This window comes from Labrus bergylta, chromosome 2, assembly GCF_963930695.1.
Source record: "Labrus bergylta chromosome 2, fLabBer1.1, whole genome shotgun sequence".
Classification (NCBI taxonomy): domain Eukaryota; kingdom Metazoa; phylum Chordata; class Actinopteri; order Labriformes; family Labridae; genus Labrus; species Labrus bergylta.
In genome coordinates, this window is record NC_089196.1 from 15,595,786 (window position 1) to 15,617,735 (window position 21,950).

General features: G+C 41.8%; 3 protein-coding genes across 5 annotated transcripts; 1 reads left to right on the forward strand and 2 right to left on the reverse strand.

The window, feature by feature from the left end:
* Positions 1-78: 78 nt before the first annotated feature.
* On the reverse strand, positions 79-8,142 carry vcp (valosin containing protein). Its single transcript, XM_020649887.3, has 17 exons — positions 7,985-8,142; positions 6,522-6,633; positions 6,225-6,397; positions 6,005-6,147; positions 5,760-5,890; positions 5,551-5,682; positions 4,888-4,990; positions 3,918-4,051; positions 3,628-3,763; positions 2,948-3,060; positions 2,550-2,714; positions 2,341-2,463; positions 2,027-2,239; positions 1,541-1,849; positions 1,170-1,325; positions 911-1,065; positions 79-633 (listed from the first exon to the last, which is right to left on the reverse strand). Exons 1-17 carry the CDS (start codon positions 7,999-8,001, stop codon positions 528-530), a joined length of 2,421 nt encoding a protein of 806 aa, XP_020505543.1. The 5' UTR covers positions 8,002-8,142; the 3' UTR covers positions 79-527.
* A 725-nt stretch (positions 8,143-8,867) lies between these two features.
* On the reverse strand, positions 8,868-16,256 carry fancg (FA complementation group G). Of its 3 annotated transcripts, none has more exons than XM_065965833.1 (14): positions 14,194-16,256; positions 13,725-13,815; positions 13,482-13,607; positions 13,166-13,338; positions 12,562-12,715; positions 12,037-12,167; positions 11,773-11,919; positions 11,459-11,619; positions 11,245-11,311; positions 10,807-11,126; positions 10,687-10,727; positions 10,416-10,589; positions 9,844-9,958; positions 8,868-9,107 (listed from the first exon to the last, which is right to left on the reverse strand). In XM_065965833.1, exons 1-14 carry the CDS (start codon positions 14,272-14,274, stop codon positions 8,969-8,971), a joined length of 1,920 nt encoding a protein of 639 aa, XP_065821905.1. In that variant the 5' UTR covers positions 14,275-16,256; the 3' UTR covers positions 8,868-8,968. The 3 variants fall into 3 exon arrangements, with proteins under 3 accessions (XP_065821905.1, XP_065821912.1, XP_020505575.2); XM_065965840.1 differs by having other exon boundaries at positions 12,037-12,161; positions 13,725-13,818; XM_020649919.3 differs by having other exon boundaries at positions 13,725-13,818.
* Positions 16,257-16,950: 694 nt separating this feature from the next.
* Positions 16,951-21,423, forward strand: LOC109996000 (neurofilament medium polypeptide). The gene is made up of 4 exons (XM_020649929.3): positions 16,951-17,837; positions 19,018-19,217; positions 19,318-19,442; positions 19,547-21,423. Exons 1-4 carry the CDS (start codon positions 17,090-17,092, stop codon positions 20,811-20,813), a joined length of 2,340 nt encoding a protein of 779 aa, XP_020505585.2. The 5' UTR covers positions 16,951-17,089; the 3' UTR covers positions 20,814-21,423.
* The last annotated feature ends 527 nt before the right edge of the window (positions 21,424-21,950 follow it).

Genomic DNA, 21,950 nt, shown 5'->3' on the forward strand with positions numbered 1-21,950 from the left:
ATATTATTGGAAAATATTGTAAATCAGACTGAATGTACTATAACTCAATAAAAAAAAAAAAAAGGTTCAGACACAGAATAACACTTCCATTTTGTGAGATTTTATTTTCAACAACATAACCTTGACAAATTTGTAATACATTATATGCTACTGTTTATTTAAAAAAAAAAAAGAGGAAGTCATTAGCAATATGTTTTTTTCTTTTCTTTCTTATAGTCTAGCATAGAATCCCATCACTAAAGCCATTCATGTTGGTTGTGATATACTGAGAATGAGGCCACTCAACAAAGCCCCCCCCAAACCCTCCCTCCCCAGTCAGCATCAGTCACTCACCTTCCATTTCCAACATCCCCTACCCCCACCCACATCAAAGCCAGGGCAAACCAAGCGGCTACATGCTTTCTCCAAGGGAAGTCATACAAAAAAAAGGAACACATGAAAGAAGCACAAAGTCCTAAAAATGTGGAATCAGGTGAGAATTTGTACAGGTGTGATCCCAGTACTGACCACCGTGGGGCAGTGTACATTTATCCGTAAAGGTCATCGTCGTTGTCTTCGTTGAACACTGGACCACTGCCAGTTCCTCCAGAGCCAGTGGTGGGACCGCTGCCACCTGCTGCACTGGAGGGAAACCTGAAACAAAGACAAAGTATTTTTATCATAATGATCATGATCTTTGTTATATAAATCATAAACCTGTAGGGGACTATTGCAATGACTAGTACTGCTTGGTACTTTGTCAAAAGCGGATATATTTGGGGCCTTTAACTTCACACCTCAGTCAATCTAAGAAATGACCTCTGGTGTTAATAACCTCTTTACAAACAGATCTTTTAAATTACAGCAGAGGAGACTGGTTTCAGAAACACATAGCAACGCTCATGCTAATACTAAATGTTTAACATTGTACCTGAAGCTGCCAAAGCCCCGGCTCTGCTGCAGCGTCTGAGCAAACATCTCATATTTGCGAATGTCATTATCACTGACGGAGCGACGAGCAAATCGCATCGCCTCCTCAAAGTGGTCCTTCCTGATCTCTGGAACAGGATCATCCTCCTCCACCTCCTGTGAATAAAAAAAAAAAAACAGACAGAAGGTGGTTATTTACTTGAAAAGAGTTGAAGTGGTAGCAGTGTGCGGAGGTAAAGAAGGGGACAGAAGACACTGACCATGGCTGATGGGTTGGTCTGCCTCTCCCTCTCTCTGCGGATCTCGTTCTCGATGCTCTCCCTGATGGCCAGCTTACACGCCCGCTGGCAGATCTCTGTCAGATCGGCTCCGGAGAAGCCATTGGTCATCTTCGCAAGGAAGTCCAGGTCCACATCCTTTAAATTAACAAATAACACAAAAAGGTTAAGGATGCTCTTCAGCTCAACTCTGATCTACATCTTCCAGTTTATGTTGAAGAGTGTCATGACTCTGACATCTGACAGTATCCCTGATAACACCAAACACCTGAACTGTAAAGTAATCTGGTGTGAGATATACAAAGACATCTTTCTGCTTCTGTGAGCGAAACTGTTTGTGGCGGTGCGGTCACCTTGCTGATAGGGCTCTTGCGGAGGTTGGCCTTCAGGATGCTCATCCTGCTCTTCTCGTCGGGCAGGGGGATGTAGATGAGCTGATCCAAACGGCCGGGTCTCAGGATGGCAGGGTCGATGATGTCTGGTCTGTTTGTGGCTCCGATGATGAAGACATTCTTCTTGCTGGACATTCCGTCCATCTCAGTCAGGATCTGGTTGATGACCCTGTCAGCTGCTCCACCACCGTCGCCCACATTACCCCCACGAGCCTTAGCTATGGAGTCCAACTCATCAAAGAAGAGAACACAGGGGGCTGCTTGACGAGCCTGAAAATATTACACAGGCAAAAAAAATTACGTTACAACATTGTAAAGATTCATTTGTAGAGTTTTATTAGTTACAAACACTGAAGCATGTTGGTTTTTCTTCAGAATAAATGTACAACTTTATTTTTTTTCCACACCATAGTTCTGTGAAAGACACAAAAAAAAAAAAAAGTTTACCTTGTCAAAGATCTCTCTGACATTGGCCTCAGACTCTCCAAACCACATGGTGAGCAGCTCTGGGCCTTTGATGGAGATGAAATTTGCCTGGCACTCATTGGCAATGGCTTTGGCCAGCAGAGTCTTACCACAACCAGGGGGGCCATAGAACAGCACACCTTTGGAGGGGGTCATGCCAAACTTCAGGAACTTGTCTGGGTGCTCCACTGGGTACTGGATTTAAGAAGATGAATAGAGACACTGTAAGTAAAGAACATTTTTCCAGATAAACTTCCATTTCTAGATGGGCTTTTACTTCAGGGTGAGGTTCATACCTGCACCAACTCCTGCAGCTCCCTCTTGACATCATCCAGACCGCCAATGTCCTCCCAGGTGATGTTGGGAACCTCAACAATCGTCTCCCTTAGTGCAGATGGGTTACTCTGGCTCAGGGCCCACTGCAGCACAACATCAAACATGTTAGTAAGAGGCTCAGAAGGCTTTTATAGAACCACAATCCCACAGACCGTATTACATCTGTTACCTTGAAGTCATCCATAGTGACAGCAAGAGAGTTCATGACTTCAGCGTCGATGGTCTCATCCTCAAGGTCGATCAGGTCCATCTTCTTCCTGATGGCCTGCAGAGCAGCCTCAGAGCAGAGAGCAGCCAGATCTGCACCCACATGGCCGTGAGTTTCATTGGCTACCTAAAGAGACAGGTTGACATAATACAATGATAGAACCCTGTCCTGTATCACACACTCATAACACTTTCATTATAAATTAACATGATCATGAATACTATGAGACATTTACTCTAATATGATGTTAAATTAGCTGTGTTTTCTGAGAGGGAAGTTAGTCAGTAATAACAATAACCACGTGACTCCCTCTCTACATAGAAGTTAATTGTTTTGTTGTGTCAATAATGTGCACAGACCTGTTCCAAGTCAACATCATCAGCCAGTTTCATGTTCTTCGTGTGAATCTGGAGGATCTCCAGTCTGCCAGTAGCATCAGGGATGCCGATGTCCACTTCCCTATCGAAACGCCCTGGAGGTATTGGTTTTTAAAAACAAACCGATTAGTCCAAATGAAAGAGATGAGCAAAAATACACAAACCAGACACACCTTAAGATCATCTTAAGTACAGCCCGCTGGAAACCTCTCTAATGGTCTATCAAGAGTATTGCATATAGTAGCTTTGAAAGGCAACAACTCAAATTATTTTAAACTGCTTAGGATGAGCCATGAATGCAGATCAGCAGAGCAACAAGACTCAATATTCTTGGAAAACAAGCTACTGTATATGTCTATGCAATGTTTAGAGCACTTTAACATATTTATATAAACTGATCTTAAATTAAGACTTGTTGTGAGCCTTTAAAGCACTGCAGGGTTGACAGTGACAACAAAACTACAATAATTAACTACATGTCTGTTGCTAACAGTGCAGACAAAAATGAAGGATAAAACAATGTGAAACAATAAGAGTAGGAAGAAATTTAAAAAAAAAAAAACTGTGTACATTACATTTGATTACTTTATGTATAGATGTGACTCTATGCTAAGTCACTCTAAGTCACCTTTGTTATTGCATGCTTAAAAGACACAACTTACCGAATCTCCTGAGAGCTGGGTCGATGCTGTTGGGTCTGTTGGTGGCAGCCATGACGATGACATGAGCCCTCTGCTTCAGTCCATCCATAAGAGTCAGCAGCTGGGAAACAATGCGCCTCTCCACCTCTCCATGAGTCTGCAAAGGAAAAAAAAAAAAAAAAAAGAGCATTGTTATACTAAACGTCACAACAACATTAACATTTATTTTCCAATGTCTGAAAATCCAATCGCTTATTAAGTTATTTTCAAAACAGGTTCTGTACATTTACTGCTCATCTCTTCCTGCTCACCTTCTCTCTCTTCGGAGCGATCGCATCAAGCTCATCGATAAAGATGATGGCAGGAGCATTCTTCTCTGCTTCCTCGAAGGCCTTTCTCAGGTTACTCTCGCTCTCTCCTGCCAACTTACTCATTATCTCAGGACCTAAAATGGAGAGTCAAGCATTTTGTTTTCAAAAGGAACCTTAAGCTCACACTTTTACTACTTTAAAACATGTGCAAATCACAGAAAAGACAATTTAGTAATAGATAAAGATTAAGGTATGTCTGAGACATAATTCAATACATTGAAAAAATAAGCAAAATTTTAACCAGACCGAGAAAATATTTTCTGAAATCTTGATCAAGGAAAGAGACAACCTTTCCCAAAAAGTAAGACATCCTAGTTGCACTCAGGGAAAATAAATATTCTGACTGAAATTTTCAACATATAAAACAAGTCACTCACTACATGAGCCCCTGTCATTTTGAATGGTGTTCTCTAAGAAACATAACTGAAATATTTATTTTTCAAAGCTCAAGATCGAGGACGACGGATATGACCTTGCTTTTTTACATCTGGGACCTCAAATCCAGACCATTGCATGCAATTCAAATAACTGTTTGCTGGTGTTCTTTAGCAAACTCAAAAACTGTAAGTATGACAAGATACAAAAGATAATGAAGGAAAGGGGATCTGGGGAGGAGGGATTCTCCAGAGGAAAACTGTAGCTATTCTAACATGCAAATCAAGCTTTTTGGAGCATTTTGAGAGTAGTATTGTTACAATACAAGAAGTATTGTTTTGCCATAAATAAAGTTTAGTCATCCAAGCTTTTGATGTCAGTTTTTGACATGGACATACAGTAACATTGGTGCTGTAACATGCACAAATCCCAGATGCACTGCTTAGTGCTTTTAGAACAAGGCTTAATGCATAATCATAAAATGACCAAATTAGGAATTAACTTTACAGAGAATAGGTTAAACTGATGTTTGCACCATTAATCAGGAAGAAGAAAGCTCCAGTTTCATTGGCTACGGCTCTGGCAATCAAAGTCTTTCCCGTTCCAGGGGGTCCATAAAGCAAGATTCCACGTGGGGGCTGAAAACATGAAAAAAAAAAGGTTAAAATTAAATTTATTTATCTTGCACATTATTTTTATTATACAACAAAAGCAGACTAAAATTCTTTAAATACCGAGTAAGTCACTCATTGATGTCTGCTTTTTACAAACTAAAAGTCAAACTTAGTTTCCCCCTGGGATTAGTAAGTATTTCTGATTCTGACACAAGCAAAATAGCAGTGAACAACAGAGGCCTCCATACAATGAGGGACATCCTTTACCTCAGCTTTACTCTGGCATGAGACACTTAATATACTGCATCTCAGACACTAAACATAGTATAACAGCAAAGAAGGTGTAGAAGATGAGAACAAACTAGCAAGCTTGTGTTTTTCTATAAGCCATTTCTACCCAAGCGGGTTTGCAAATTATCACCTAAATTAATGCAAGAGGTATTTTTTGTGAAATTAGTATTATTAGGATTTTGAACCTTATATTTGTACTTGTATTAATAACTTGTTTTTTTTTCCACAGACTCTCCATAGATCTGTAATAAAGGCCAGATGCCTTTAAATATTCTTCAATTAGTGTGTCATACCTTGACTCCTATGGCCTTGAACAGTGCAGGGTGTCTGAGAGGAAGCTCCACCATCTCTTTGATCTGGGCCAATTGCTTCCTCACTCCTCCAATGTCATCATAGCCCACCTCATTCAGGGACTCTTCCTCATCCTGTGTGTTGATAAATACGATGTTAACATTAAGTGCAATTTTGTTTGGATTAATGTTATACGTGTGCCAACACCCACCTCTCTCCTGATTGGCTCTCCCTCACAGTGGATGACTGTGTCAGGGGCAACAATGCAGTATGGAGAGGGATCAGTCTCTACCACCTTGAACTCCACAGCACGCATGCCACCTCTGACCAGGAAAATGTCACCTTCACATAGAAATTAAACAGTTCATTTAATTTCTCTTGTAGTTCACAGCAAAAGTGTATTGACCTGCCGGTCAAAATCTAATATTGCACTGGACAATGGTAAATTATACACACCTTTGCGGATTGGCCTGTAAGCCTCAAGAAAGTATGGCTTAAGGTAGACCTCAAACAGGTTTCCAGTAATTCCCTCTACAGTGTCGTCTATTGGGAGGACGTGAATCCTCTTTCCGTACTTCACATCAGGGCATGGCTGAATGCTGAAGAGGATAACAAAGTTAACACCACTTCTTTTATAAAGCCCAGTGGAAAGTATTAGAAAGGGGACATTTCCCACCTGATGACATCTCCCAGTCGGACCCTCAGATTGTTGCGGACCACCCTGTTCATGCGAACCTTTTCATCTGAACAGGTGTCGTCAGACAGCACAATACACACAGTCTCCCTCCTCTTCTTTCCCTTCATCAGCACTGTGTCTCCACGGAAGAGCTGTAGCTCATCCATCTTGGTCTAAAAAGAGACAACAGGAATCTCAACGTCATAACTTAGAATTATCCAGATTAGAAAAATTATCGAAACACCTGATCCATCTGAAAAGAAAATTGTTTGGAATTATCAGGGAAAGAAAGTCTACCTGAGAAAGGGAGACCACGCTGTTGTCTTCATTGATGGATTCATCAACAATCAGTCTGTTGGGTCTGTTCTTCTGTTTTAGGATTGCAGTGGCTAGATCATCATTTTTGGATCTACAATGGAGGAATAGATTACACAGGTTGAATAAAAGATTGTTAAACTCCACTTAGATGACAGCTCTATGTGTACAGGGTGGGGGGGGGGGGGGGTCAACACTGAGACCCCCCTAACCATCAGAATTTAAAGGATTATTTATTATTTAAAACAAACAGTGGACTGAAATAATACAGTAAGTATTTTAACTACCATTTGTTAGTTTTGTTTATTACAGTATTTGATACATGAAGAATAATAAATCAAATCTACTTCTTCACCATGTTTTCACAACCAACTGAATGATCAATTTATAGTTCATACACAAAAATTAAAGCAACAAAATGCATTTCTGTAGCCGTACGTGTAAACAGGTCGTTTACACAACCAGCTTTAATAACGTTAGCTACAAAGACTACCGACTATAACACGCACATGTTCAACAATGTTTATTTATAAACAAACATTTTAAAAAAATCCAGTAGATCAGGTTTAGTATCAGAAAGTAGTCGCATGCTTCCAGACTACTCCAGGCCTGTTGTGTAGTTTCCCTTTCATATCATGCTAACGCTAGCCTCCTGGGCTAACTGGAGCCCAGATGACACAGCAAAAGAATCCGAAAAAAAAAAAACTTTGTGAGCTTGCTCGGTTTACCCCACAGTCAAGACTATCATTTACAGCTGTGTCGTGACTACAATTTACAAACGTCACATTTACCATACGCCACATAAGGAAACCAGCAGGAGAAATGATGAATCGCTTTTGAGCTAGGAGCGAATAACAGCTCAAGAATTGTCGATCATTTAGAATCGATAGCCCGAGCCCTGTTAGCATGCTAAGTTAGCCCCTGAAGTTAGCAGTGTGGCTCACTATTAACAGATATGTAACTCACTACACACGGATACGATGTGATAAGTGTGTAATATTCAAAGCACAACACAACAAGAAGAGGGTATTTGACGGTGGTTAGGCCAACGTGTGTGTGTGTGTGTGTGTGTGTGATGCTGGATGGCTATTGGCCTTGACACTGTTGCTAAGCTAACATTAGCGTTCAAACACGACAGCAGTGACTGGGCTTTGTCACGTCGCTGCTGTCACACTGCTGGTTTAATTCACAACACCACACGTTACTGACAAGTTTGACAACTACCGACACTTCTTCCTCATCCGAATAAAAAAGCCAAGTGTCAGAAGATAGTGAGGTGATGTTTATCCGAATCAGCGGACACATTAAGTGCGGAGGCTGAACTAGCTGACCCCGTTAGCTCCTCCGTTAGCAACCAAAGCTTTAATAAACTAAACATTTAAAAAGGACATTTCACTGATGCTTGTTACACGTGTTAAAATGACTTGAGATGTGTATTTACTTACTCCCCTCCCGAAGCCATGGTCGTCCACCTGGATTACTTTGAATAAATATAGATATTCTAGCTATGTGTTTTAACCGGGTCTCCGTTACTCGACGGTCTCAGTGATTTCACTCGACTAAACAGCCGTTTCCCTGCCCTTCTGTACTGTTATACCGTGAGCTCGATGCACCCGTCGCTCTGATTGGCCGGAGGCTGCCCGTCAACCAATGAGGGAGCGCGGAGTCTGACGTCACCAGGACTATTGTGGCACTTTGGCCAGTTACAAATTAATTGGGCGTTCTTTTTGTCGTCATCTTCTCTCCTATTGGTCACTTCAGCCTGTCGCCGAAGTTCTGTCGTCCAATTAACGTGTACCGCGTTGGTACTTAAGAGCGGAGCAGATAGATACTAGGCTTTTTTTTCTCTCACTCCTGACAGAAACAGTTTAGGAGTAAATCGTACGAATTACCAGTTTTTCTTTTCTTATGCTGAAAATAGTCATACAATATTAGGTGGAAACATAAGAGTTAATTAAAAGAAAAAACTGGAAATGTGTTTTACTTATTCATGAATGTATTCTAAAACAAATCAAATAATTAAAAATAAAGTATGTATTCTTATATTCGTCTACTTAATAGAAATAGACAAATAGACAAGCAGAAATTCTATCTTCTCATGTAGTATGTAATGTGCCTAATCGTGAAAAGTATAAACAAAAATGTAAGCAACTGTTTTTGATTTACTTTGTCAATCCAAAGGCACATTTTGCTTTTTTAAATGCAGTTAAGACACCCACAGGTCAATTACAGCCACGACAGGTCACATCAAGCAAGCAATTACGTTAATATTTCATAATCCACCTACTAAATGTACCACCCACTTTATATAGTCTAAAAATCTGGATATTCTTTCCAAAGATGTTTTATTTCATTGTCGCAATAGATACATGGTTGTTGTTGTTGTTGGTATGAGTGTCAGTTCACAGGACAGAGAAAGTTGATCCTGTTCAGTAAGTGATAGGGTATTCTCCTTTTGTCTTTCTGTTGGCAGGCAAGGTAAGACCAAGTTCCTGTATTCTGCAACGCAGCTTGGTAGAATCTAACAAGGGGCCAGTCTGAGGTTCCTGTAGGTACACAGATAGACACCTGAAAAAATGAAAGCAAATACCATTTAGAAGGTGAGCAAAATCCCAGAATGATAAATACACGGTCTTAAGCAACAATAGACTGATTAACCTACACAGGTCTTCAATTTAATTTCAATTTTTTTTTTTTTAAACCTAAAATCATAAATCAGATGATATTCAGATTATGTCTATATTCAACTAAGAAAGACTGCAGTTTATTTTTCCTATTTGAGTGTGAGCCTGTGCATTTTGAGTAGGCAATGTTGATCTGATTTTTACCTTCCTTGTATACATTTGAGCTTATCTTCAATTAAAAAATATCCTCTGCTTCAGATGAAAAAAAAAAAATGGCCACAAGAATTGGGCCACTGGGTACTGGTGCTTAATACTTTAAAGACACTAAGAAATGATCCTTAATGAGTTGTATGTCAACAGCTCAAGTGAAATTATTCATGTATTTATTTCTCATTCTAGCCAGACCTAGAAAAAAAGGCACACAGTACACTATTTGAATACTATGAGTGGCTAGCATACAGCAGCTACAACCCGTGCCGTCTGTGCAAGGGGACATTAAGCACCTGAAATGAAATTGTGCAAAAATCAACTGATGCTCTCATTTACACGATGTGCATCATGTGGAAGTAGAACACATATCAAACAGGTTACTCTATTGGTATTTATATAACTTTAATGATACTGGTATAAACCATGAACAGTGAATACAGTGATTAGATCATGAGAATCAAACTGTTTACGTTTCTGAAGATAATGTGGTTTGGCTCCAAGTTTTTTCCCAACAAGCTGCTGCCTCCGATCTTCTGCCCAGCCTCCAAAGCACTTCACCACACCACAACCCTGCACTCATACACTCTGAGAGGAGAATTCTCATCATGGCATAATCTAACAAAAAGACTACACAGGCATAGATTTACTACAGTGCTATGCTACATTCATGTAAAAGTGATTAAGTTCCTACATGACAGAATTGTAGATGTAATTTTATTTTTTTTATAGATGAGATAAGATGGAGAGATAATACTTACAGTTTATTTCAATTTATTAACCACATGCTCATCATTAAAGAAGAGAGAAGATTTGTGAAAAATTTGTTTCACATTTATTTAGATCATAATTCTATCAATAACCAATTAAAAGTTCACAAACACTGATTAAATCAAAGTTTATAATGCCCAGGTTTAGTTCTTAATGCTTCTGACCTATTTAAACATGCCTCTACTTATACAATTTGCTGCAGTGCATTGGCAATAATCCTATGACATAAAGTTCAGACGCATATATTTCTAGGTAACAGATGAAATGGGCGTACCTGGGAGTGCTTGCAGGCTGAGCTGGAGGTCTCTTAGTGCCTCTTTTAGCTGGTCTGTCTGGGTGAAGCTGATGCCTCGTCCAGCTATCGAGAGCCCCTTCAACCTTTGGAGAGTACACAGATCTGTTCTCTGCTTGCAAACCATATCTGCACTGGGAATCTGTGGTGGGAAACCTGTAATTGAACACCACATACATAAATGCACAAAGTTGAAGTAGCTAGAATTAGAAGTGTAACATCTCTCCAAAGCATGAAAAAGTAATATACTCACCACTCTGTTTAAATCGTACCCTCATCAGGAGGTTTATACACCTGAAATCCAGAGTCAAATATTAATGGGTTTGTTTTAAATCACAAAGATTTAAAAAAAAAAAATAGTCATCAGGCGTACCTTGTGTAGTGAGTGACAGCTTGTTTCCAATCCTTTAGGTGTGTGTAACAGTGACCTTGGAGCAGGTAGGCAGCCCCAGCCCAGAGCATCATCTCCACCCTGTCCTCTCCCTCTGGACCCCCTCTCGTCTCAGCGTCATATTTCTGCTCCTGCTCTTCTAACACCACCTTCTCTGGCAGCAGCTCTAGTGTGGAGCTGATGACTTCATCGCACAGCGCCATGCAATCAGAGGGCCGTAGGGCCATGAGCAAGGCAGAACCGGCCTCCAGGTAAAGCTTGGGCAACCTGGGCAGGGGTAGGACCTCAACATGCACCTGAGACTGACAGACAGCACACAGTATCCCAATAATTGTTGTCAAAGTTTTCACAGTTGTAGTATGCAAAAAAATGATGAAAAGCTTGATGGTAAATTATGCTGAATGTGTTTTTTTGTCTTACTGTAGGTTGGTTTTCTGAGTGGAGGGCAAACAGCAGATCCAAATAATTTTCCACGCCCTCTGACACCCTACAGAAAAAGCAACCACACCCACTTAACACCACACTGATTCGACTATTTTAATCTGTACGGTATCTATATTTACTGTTTCAAAGTAATGGTGAGGTGCTAGTAAAAACAGGAACAGAGACACTGAGCTAATGATGGCCATCTCACCTCCCATGGATCACACACTTCAGAGCCAGACTGTGAAGGACAGAGAGGGCAGAGGGAACCGAGAGCAGACTGTTCAGTGATTGGCTGCAGAGCAGTAAGGATGGAGAGAGGAGATAAGCACCAGGCAGAGCAGGATCGATGGTGCAGGGCAACATCAAAGTCTGTCGGACAAGAGAGGTTTCATGTTTCAGTACACAGACCTACACTCACATGAATAGGTCTAAACTGACTGACTCACCTACTGAAGGATGATATTACTACAATAAAAGGAAAATAATTTTTTTGACATTTCCTGGACTGTTTGTGTAACTCACTGAGTGCAGCAAATGGAGAGCTTGTATCTCAGCCTGTGTGTTGCCCAGCTGTCTGTAGATGAGCATGCTCTGGTACAGAGCAGACACACACCGTGAGTCTGTCTCCAATGCTTTCCTGAAACACTGCAACGCCATCTGAGGGCGGGCCTGGAGATAAATGCAAACAAATGCACACTCTCAGTTCATGCAAATACTCAAGCCTCTGATTATGCATGTATGATGCATGTTCATTCTCTGTATGTGTTGACTCGGTCATGTTGTTACCATATGGGCAAGGCAGGAGCCTGACAGGAGGTGTGTGTAGGCTACTAGAGTTCTGGGAGCGGGCAAGAAGGATGCTGTCTGAAGACCAGTAAGTGCTTCTGTACTCTGTCCTTCACTTAACCTTTCTGCACCTAAATGAAACATACAGAGTTCAATTAATCAATACAACCAACACAGAGGGACTATTTATACAAGGCTGCCATGCGTCTTTGTGTTCAGTTTGAAGAAATATTTGCAAATGAAGCTTTTAGAGGCCTGGTACACTCTTTTTTATACATCCCCAATATTGCTAACTCTGATTTAAAAGTAAGCTCTGACAAGCAGCATTCAAATACATGGCCCATCACATCAGTTTGTTTTCTTTTGTTCCTGTCCTTAAACTGGGTTGGTCTGCGCACTATTCTGACTCCACAGTGAAAGCACAGCGGAGCAGTCGAGACTTTAGCTCTGCATTTAGCTACTTGCAATATTTTAAGTTATCTGAAATTAGGTAGAGATGACTATAAGAAGCAGAAAGTTACTGACCCTGTGCAATAAATGTACAGATCTGCAGTAGTTCAGAAAGCTGTCTCGGGTCCATCAGCAGAAGTGGCGTGTCAGAGGACTCTCTCCCTGTGTCGCTCCTCCTGTCTCCCCCAACTCCAGCACACAGAGTCTCAACCACAGAGGACAGCTCATCCTTCATCACAGAAAGAAGTACAGTTGTAGTTTTTATTTGAATTCACAATACCTTTATATCAACAACAAACAAAAAACAAACAAATACTGCTGCTTGTTTATTTTTTATTTTATCTTTACTGCTATTGAGGATGCTGTATAGGTGTAACAGTAGACTTGTAGACAAATAATATTGTTTTTTTGTACTGTAATGTTAAATACAAGGTCAAGCCTCTACTATCCCGTACAGTTTGGGACTCGACACTGAAGCATGTATTTATATTTGCATTTTATGTTTTCCTGGTACAGAGAAAAACAATAAAACAAATGAAAACTAAATATCTTTTTTTAAGTTGTTGATGTCCATCTGTCTGTCTATGTCTCTCTCTCTCAACCCAACATGTAAAAGCAGACTAACAATGGTGGAAGATCAAATCGAGGGGGGGCACACACAGCCTACACAACATCTCACCTTAAATTCGTTAATAGTTTTCAACTGGCAGGTGGCCAGCCATATTGCCCACTGCAGACACAGAAGGTGCAGCACACAGGATTTCAAAGCTATACTTCCCGCTGATTTTAAAATGCTTTTCCACAACCCAAGATGGTCTGAAGCATCATGATCACCTTCTGTCACCTGTAAAACTTCAGAGAAATAAAGCATTCTGTAAAAAAAACATAGAGTTGAGTAATTCATCAAATTAACAAGAAACTTGATGTGTGGCTTTAAGTCCCCTGTCCTCTGCTATCAGACTTTCTGATATGATTTAAAAAAAGGGTAGGCCTACCTCTCTCTGTGGCTTGAACGAGCAGCAACTCAGCTTCAGAGAAACAAGACTGAGAAGTAGAGCAAACACAGGCATTGTACACCACTGTCAGCTCCAACTGTGTGTGATCTGCACAAGGAGGGATACCTGCAAGGAGAAACATGGAAAAATGAAGGCAGGAGAAAGAATAACATACTTAGGTAGGTAAGAGCTTGACCCTCCCCTTGTTCTTAATAACTCATTTGAATCAAGAAGAAGACAGACCTTGAATTTTCCTTAAAAGTTTGTCAAACTCAGAGGAACACCTCAGATGTGTCTTGTTATGGTCTCCGGTCAAGACATCCTCTCCTCTCTCCTTCTGTTGAAAAATTACAAAAAGTCAGCACTCAAACTTTAACTGAGTATAATTTTAAGGAACTTGGTCTACAGAAAAATAGGACATTGTTTCAAATGATTTATTATTTATACTCCTGTATTTTAGTAAAGTATTTCAACGGGACTTTCACTTTTTGTTAAAGTGTGGAGTACTACCGACATAAAACAAATAATTACTATTATTATGACTTATTATCTTCAAGTTCTGGTAATAATACAACATAATTTACTTTCAGCTATAATTCTGATTACAGAAAACCCCAATGGACAGAAATATTGCCACTGCAACTTGTTTTCAAGCTTAATCAGATACAAGTTAACGCTGGAAAGACAAAACACTTGGCAGCTCAATACCTACCCTCAATGTATTAACCAACTCGTTGTTTTCCTGTATCCATCCATCTAATAGAGAAGACGTAGGGTGCATTTTACTGGACATGATATCGCTTTTTCGTGAAGTTACTGGTGATTTGTTTGAACTTTCCCTCGTTTGTCTAAAAGGAGCTAACACAGGAAGTAAACATTAGAGACTTTGAATGTTGAAGTGTGGCTCTGCTGCCACCTGTGGACAAATCAGGTAAGACACCTGCAGGCTTGCTAACTGTCCAGCAGATAGTGCTGTGACCAAGTTCAGGTGTGTTCTGGAAACTTCAGTCGTTAGATTATTTTTTAAGCAAGCTGTGAAGTGCTTCTTTTGTTTCCTTTGGGTGATTGGCCTTTCAACCATGCAGACAAACATAGACACACGTTGTAGGAAATCCTTTATATATTTTGTGTAACTCTTGTGACTGCAATCTACTTAGAGAAATCTGCATTTGCTACATTGGCACAGAGCAATAATCACATGCAAACACACCGAGACACACACATTTAGGGCTAAAGCAAGCAAACAGCTGAGTCATCCTTGAGACTGCCAGAACAGCCATTTTCTGGTTGCCCCTCTCAAGGTGACTCCCTCTTTTCTCGCCCACTCCTTTCCTTTCCTCTCCACTCATCAGTCTTCCTGTGTCCCTGTCATCCCTCCATCAATGCATTACCTTGCTGTCTGAAACCTCTATTGTCTACCTTCAGCACAACCTCCGGGCTCTTCTTTTCTTTCATTGTCTCGATCACAGAAAGCTCTAAATATAGGCTATACCACAGAGGAGGAAAAAAAAGGGAAGCTCCTGACATTCATCCCCTGAATAATGTACACTGACACACTTGCAGCTGTATAGGAATGGACACACATAGGCTACATGCACATATCTTTCATATAGATTTGATTTTATTTTGCTGTTCTGTGATACTTTTCCTGTGCATTAATCCTGCTATTTTTCATCTCTCTCAGTCTTACTGCAGCCATCTATCCAAGGACAAGGTCATGACAGGAGCCTCCCATCTCCTTTTCTGCTGTCCCCTTCCCAATGTCATGCATATGGCAAGATTTCAAACTAACATCAAAAGGTTTGTGTAAAAATGTAACTGCAACAAATCCACCATTTTCAGGATTAAAGTGTAAGTCGTGTTCTCATAACAGACAAACAGCAACCTCTATAGGTTGTTCTTTATTTAGTCAATTGTGGTGTTCCCTGTGTTTGAAGCAGAGGACTATAGCATTGGGAGCAGTGGCTGTAGATGAATTGGACTCAACCGCTCCCCAATGTGAACCGTGTGAGGTAATAATGAGTCCAAAATTGGACTTGGATTTGTTGTCCTAATATGCCGGCATCTTAGATGGTATACAATATATTCCAACACAGAGTGAGAAACTATGAGGCTTTTTTGTAGACATCAGCTGCATATAGTTGGTTCAAATAACAAGGAATTGAGCAACATACGATACTGCATATTGAACACCAGATCCTCACAACATCACAACAGAAATCTGCTAACGCTGCAGAGGCATACTCATTTATTAAACATGAAGCTATTTGTAGGGAGGGGTGTGACACGTGTAATTCCTGTCCTGTATGACCCTCAGCCCCCCAAACATGTATGATCCGGTGCAAAACATTCAGTCTCATTTACAGCAACACTCTCCAACAAGCTTGGAAGACCTTTATTAAAAGAGATGCTAAACCTGTTCTAGCTTCACCTTTAAGGATATTAAACAGAAATCACATGGTAGCTGGAGGACAGGTTAAGGGCTTGTGTGTTGCACAGTCCCCTGGGTGTCACGGGCTGACGACACATGTGTTCACAGTCATTAAGAACAGCTGATACAGACAAATGACTGTTTGCTGATCCACTTAATTGCAACATACATCTTGAGGAAAGACATAAGAACCGATCTACAGCGGTCCTTTTAGGTACACAGATTAAACTCAATAACCCTGAGTTTCAAAAATCAATAGTTGCTCCGATCTTGCTCAGAGCAGACACACTTTGGATCAACAGAGAACACTGCTTTGTGTGTGTGTGTATGTGTATGTGTATATGTATGTATGTGTGTGTGTGTGTGTGTGTGTGTATATGTATGTATGTGTGTGTGTGTGTGTGTGTGTGTGTGTGTGTGTGTGTGTGTGTTTGTTGGTGATGTCACATGTCATAATGACAAAATAAATAAAAAGATATTATAAAATTTAAAGTTTGACAGAAATTAACAAAAAACGGTTTGTATGTGTGGTGAGTGAAGGGGGAGCTGTCAATGGCCCAGCAGTTAAGTTGAGTCCCCTGGGTGTTGGCATGGATCTGCAAACTCACACTGCAGCACTGAAGCTACAGAGAGCATCAGCAGAACACACTGCACATCCTCACAATCCCTTCCCACACACATTAGCCTCAGCATATCTTTAAAATATATATATATAAATATATGTTGAACTTATTTTAAACAATTTTTCTTTCAACTATTTAACAGAAATATATTTTTGCAGAACTATTGCAACCTATACTACAAACAATAATTCCTAACATTGCTCATGCCTTGAAATTAGAAAAACAGGTAATAGCCTATCATCCCCACGTTCTATGCATAACCTTATTAATAAGCGATGCTTCAATATGTCATAAACACCATACTTCCATTGCAAAGGTAATGCTTTGGGCTACAATATGCCTCATTTACTGTTACAGTAAAATAAAGAAAAAGGGGAAAAAGTCCCTCTGATAATGGTGAAACGGCTATTTCTGCGGAGCCAGTACTTTTGTGAAGCAAAGATATCTCTTTAAACAGAGTGTGAGCTGGTGCTGACGAGTGACTTTTCCCTCCCTCCTATAAAAGCCAGCACTCCCCCTCCTGCTGCAGTCAGTCCTCCTCCAGTCCGCTCAGCATGAGTTTCATGGAGCATCACCTCTTCGGCCCGGGCTCGTACCGCAAGGCTCGGCCCGCCTCCGTGTCCTCCAGCGGCTTCCACTCCCAGCGCCGCCGCCTCATCTACAGCCAGCCGCCCTCCGTCGACAGCCTTGAGACCTTTAACGGTGACATGACGAGGAGGAACGAGAAGGAGATCCTGCAGACCCTGAACGACCGGTTCGCCGGATACATCGAAAAGGTGCGCAACCTGGAGATGCACAACCGCAACCTGGAAGCAGAAGCGGCGGCTCTGCGGCAGAACCAGGCCGGGCGCACCTCAGTTGGGGAGCACTACGAGCGTGAGCTGGGGGACCTGAGGGGTCTCCTACAGCAACTTACAGGGGAGAAGGCCTGCGTAGCTCTGGAGCACGAGCACCTGGAGGAGGACATACAGCACCTGCGGGCAAGGCTGGAGGACGAGGCGCGGAACCGGGAAGAGCTGGAGGCTGCCGCTCGCACCATGAAGAAGTATGTGGAGGAGTGCCGACTGGCGCGACTGGAGCTGGACAAGAAGCTGCGTGCCCTGGAGGAGGAGGACGCGTTTCTGAAGAAAAACCACGAGGAAGAAGTGGCAGAGCTCCTCGCGCAGATTCAGGGGGCACAGGTGAGCTTTGATATGCGAGACTCGCTCAAGACGGACGTCACCGCGGCACTGCGAGAGATCCGCACACAGCTGGACACTCACACAAACAAGAGCTCAACGCACGCAGAAGAATGGTTCAAGGGTGAGTAAAGTCAAACTAGTCTGTCAAATATTCTAGTTTTTAATCACTGTGAAATGTCCGCGTTCGGTTTGCTTTCTTTGCGACGATGGGAGTGATCTCTGTCCAGGGTGCTGAAATGTAAAGTCACACCTCTCCTGAGATTTGCCCTTTCTGATGCGATAACTTAAACTCTATAACTTTTGAGCTAGATGACTGCAATAAAAACGTACAAGAAGCAAAATATACTGAGAATGTTCAACTATATCACTGCATTGTTTTCGCAGAAAGGTGACTTTCAGTTAAAGCCAGCACTATAGGAAAGAGATGGCACACTGAGAAAATCCTTATTATTTTTCACTTTCTCCGTGGGGAACTGTTGCTGTGTCTTTGCTTCGCCTATTTGTGGCTCTAACCCTGAAACGCAACAAACAAACAAACAAACAAACAGAAACAAAAAAACGTTTCAAGGTCACTGTTTGTGGTGGGCAGAAAAGTCTGATTAACAAATGCTTCTTCACTGGTTTCATGCATTTATTGCTGTCCTGTCGTGACTGGGGTAAAAAAAAAAAAAAAAAAAAAAGACACTTGGATGCAGATATAATGTGTTGACTTTTCCGAAGCCAGGCAGTAACTGAGACCTCATATTGTTTTAACCCTCTAGGAGATTCTTCTTCTCAAGTATGGCCAAGAGCTGCTGACCATGGTGCTCTACACAAACACACTATTGACAGCTTTGAAGGCCAAGAAGGGGTTTAGCTGTGCAGGTGCAGCTATGCAGCTGTTTAGTTGCATGTAACAGAACTTAATGAGCTATAGATTGACTCGTACGGTACTGCTGCAAAGTGACTTACCAAGCAGCCAAAGGTGCCGACAGAGTGACCTTCTGTGTGCTGTCAAGCTGACTGCAGCAGTGTGGCTCATTCATGCTTTTATTGGGCAGCGAGCTGAGTCAGACCTCTGACTGACAGATGGACACTGTCAAGGTTAGCGGGGCTTCCAGTGGTGATTGCCTGCTCTCTGAAGCCCTGTGGACAACGAACCGGTCAAAAGATTTAAGACAGTGAAGACAAAACTGTACTTTTTTTTTTACTTCAGTATATGCATCTCAAGTAAGACTATATTAAAACAGAGGCCAGACAATGTGTGACACAGCAAGTTGGATTTCTAATTTGTGTGATTGCTTTTGCTTGCTTTGCTGCAGTGCGCATGGACCGTCTGTCCGATGCTGCGAGGTCAAACCAGGATGCAATCCGTGGGTCTCAGGAGGAGATCGGAGAGTACCGCCGTCAGCTCCAGAGCCGCACCATCGAGCTGGAGACTCTCAGAGGAACCAAAGAGTCCCTGGATAGGCAGCGCATGGAGAGTGAAGACAGACACCATGATGACCTCAACTCTCTACAGGCAGGATATTCACACAACAACCTCATTATTCTCATACACATTCATGTCTTTACATCAGCAGGACTTCTGACTTGTAGGTCAACATCTATTTATTTTGCAGGAAACGATCAATCAACTGGACAATGAGCTGAAAACGACTAAATGGGAGATGGCGAGTCAGCTGAGAGACTATCAGGAGCTGCTGAATGTCAAGATGGCTCTGGATATTGAAATTGCTGCTTATAGGTTAGACATGGTTAAAAGCACATAATTATATTTAACATATAGCTTCTTTATGTCAAAACGTATTGATGTTTTCACTGACAGCATCTCTTGTTTTAAAACAACAGGAAATTATTGGAGGGGGAGGAGAACCGCTTCGTATCAGGAGGTAGTCCGTTCTCTTACCTGGAAGGCAGATTCTCTAGCCACTTCAAAGTGAAAGGAGAGGAGATCTCAGACACCGTCATTGTGGAGGAACAGACAGATGAGACCCAGGTGACGGAGGTGACAGAGGAGGCAGACGATGAGGAAGAGGAGGAAGAGAAGGAAGAGGAGGAGGAAGGTGAGGAAACCAAAGACGAGGCGGGAGAGGGTGAAGAAGGAGAAAATAAGGAGGAGGGAGAAGAAGAGAAGGAGGAAGAAAAGGGAGCGGAGGAGGAGGAAGGGGAAAATAAAGAGGAAGCAGGTGAGGAAGCAGGTGAGGAAGCAGGTGAGGAAGCAGGTGAGGAAGCGGAAGACAAATCAAAATCTCCAGAAAAAGGTGCATCCCCTCCTTCAAAATCACCTCAGCCTAAATCTCCTGCTGTCGAATCCCCACAAAAATCACCAGAATCTAAATCACCAGCAGCCAAATCCCCTATTCCCAAATCACCCGCTAAATCGCCTGCAACCAAATCTCCGTCAGCAGATGAGTCAAAGTCACCTGCAGCAAAGTCACCTCCGTCCAAATCACCTGAATCTAAATCTCCTCGCCCCAAGACCCCTGAACCAAAGTCTCCAGTAAAGGAAATGGCCAAGCCTGCTGCTGCCAAAGACACCCTGAAAGAGGAGAAGAAAGAGGAGAAGAAAGAGGAGAAGAAAGAGGAGAAGAAAGAGCCTGTCAGTGAGGAAAAGAAGGAGAAAGAGCAACCTGTGAAGGAGGAGAAGAAACAAGAGCCCAAGGAGAAAGAACCGGAGAAGTCAGAAAAACCTGATATTAAAAAAGACACAAAGGCTGACGACAGTACAAAACCTGTCACTCCAAGCAAGCCTGCAGAGGAAAAACCTTCCCCCAAGTCTGAGCCGAAAGATAGCGCTCCCCCCGCCAAGGAGGAGAAACCCTCTGCTCCTAAATCAGAGGCCAAGCCAGAGGTAAAGCCTACTTCTAAACCCCAGCCTGAGGCAACAGAGAGCAGCAAGAAGGAGGAGAAGAAGTCAGAGGAGAAGGCCGTGCCTACAGCGGAACCTGTGAAAGCGGAGAGCAAGAAAGAGGAGAAGAAGCCAGAGGAGAAGAAGCCAGAGGAGAAGAAGGAGGCTAGTAAAGAGGAGAGTAAGGAGACAAAGGACGAAGGGAAAGCTGAGAAATCGTCTAGCACTGAGTCCAAGGAGAGCAAGGAGGAGAAAGTCAAGAAATAAGATGAACATGCTGCTTTCAAGGCACCAGAAGAGGAGATGCCAAAGAACTATGAATGCTGAGCAGGAGAAAAGGCAGAGAAATGACCAAAAGCAAAGCAGGCGATGGTATGTAAGCAATAGTGATTTCTGTAGCAAATAATCCCTTGCTCCTTAAGTATGGCCACTACACCCCCTCCCCCTATGCTTCTGATGTATGACTGTAGTGAATGCAGAATGCTCCTAACTCTTCATCTGAATGTGACAACTGCCCTTAATCAATAACAAGTGCATTTAAACTGAATCCCGCTGACGGGGACGGTAGAGGCCTGCTGTATCTACAGAAGCCTTCAAGGGTAGATGTCAAAATAATGTCAAGCTAAAGATTGTGACAAATATTATATATAAAAATGTATATTTAACAGATACAAATGTCTATTATATTTACTGATACACGAGTTAGAAAGACTTGAATTTTGCTTGTCGCACACCTTAAAATGCAGCTTCTCCTGACAGGTGAGCTGCAGCATCTCACTCCTCTGGTCTGCAATGCTAGGACAATGATGACTGTGCTATGTATAACTACTGAGAATATGCAATATGAAACTGATAAATAAAGAATATAAATATCAAACTCAAACGCTTTTCTCAGTCTGTGTACAATACAAAAGAAAACATCGACTGCATGTTTTAAGTGAAGATTCATGTTTTGAGACGAGTCCTCCAGAGGTATGAGGCTGAAAGGTAAATGCTGCACTGCATTGCGGCTGAGTAGAGCAAGCTGTACTCACCCAAAACAGCCACCGCACCCTTGCTCACGTCCCAGAGTCCACACTCATGTATAAATCAGGATCAGAGTTGCTCGCATGCACAGAATACTCACTTTTACATTTTCCTTTTCCTGATATGACTCTCTAGAAAAAGAAAAGGTCCCACACAATACCCTTTTTGTTTTACAATTCTTTAATGCTTCCTAATTTTCCCATTACTTTAATTTAATAATTACCTTTATGACCAATTATGCATTACACTGATCACGTGTAGGCTCAAGACTTTAATTCTGCAACAATGTGATGACTCATAGCAGTATTTGAGCTATTCATAGACTTCTACAGATCAGGTGTTGATCTTTTCCTTTAATGAGTTCAGCGTCAGGTGAGA

Coding starts and splice junctions, on each gene's coding strand:
- fancg (XM_020649919.3), bottom strand. CDS start 14,274: ATGTCCAGTAAAATGCACCCTACGTCTTCTCTATTAGATGGATGGATA. Junction 13,608..13,724: donor ACTTTTAAGGAAAATTCAAG/GTCTGTCTTCTT, acceptor TTCTCCTTGCAG/GTATCCCTCCTTGTGCAGAT. Junction 11,620..11,772: donor CTCTCCATTTGCTGCACTCA/GTGAGTTACACA, acceptor CTTGTCCGACAG/ACTTTGATGTTGCCCTGCAC.
- vcp (XM_020649887.3), bottom strand. Junction 5,891..6,004: donor TTACAGGCCAATCCGCAAAG/GTGTGTATAATT, acceptor TTCTATGTGAAG/GTGACATTTTCCTGGTCAGA. Junction 2,464..2,549: donor TCACTATGGATGACTTCAAG/GTAACAGATGTA, acceptor GTTGTGCTGCAG/TGGGCCCTGAGCCAGAGTAA.
- LOC109996000 (XM_020649929.3), top strand. CDS start 17,090: ATGAGTTTCATGGAGCATCACCTCTTCGGCCCGGGCTCGTACCGCAAG. Junction 17,838..19,017: donor CGCAGAAGAATGGTTCAAGG/GTGAGTAAAGTC, acceptor GCTTTGCTGCAG/TGCGCATGGACCGTCTGTCC. Junction 19,218..19,317: donor ATGACCTCAACTCTCTACAG/GCAGGATATTCA, acceptor TTTATTTTGCAG/GAAACGATCAATCAACTGGA.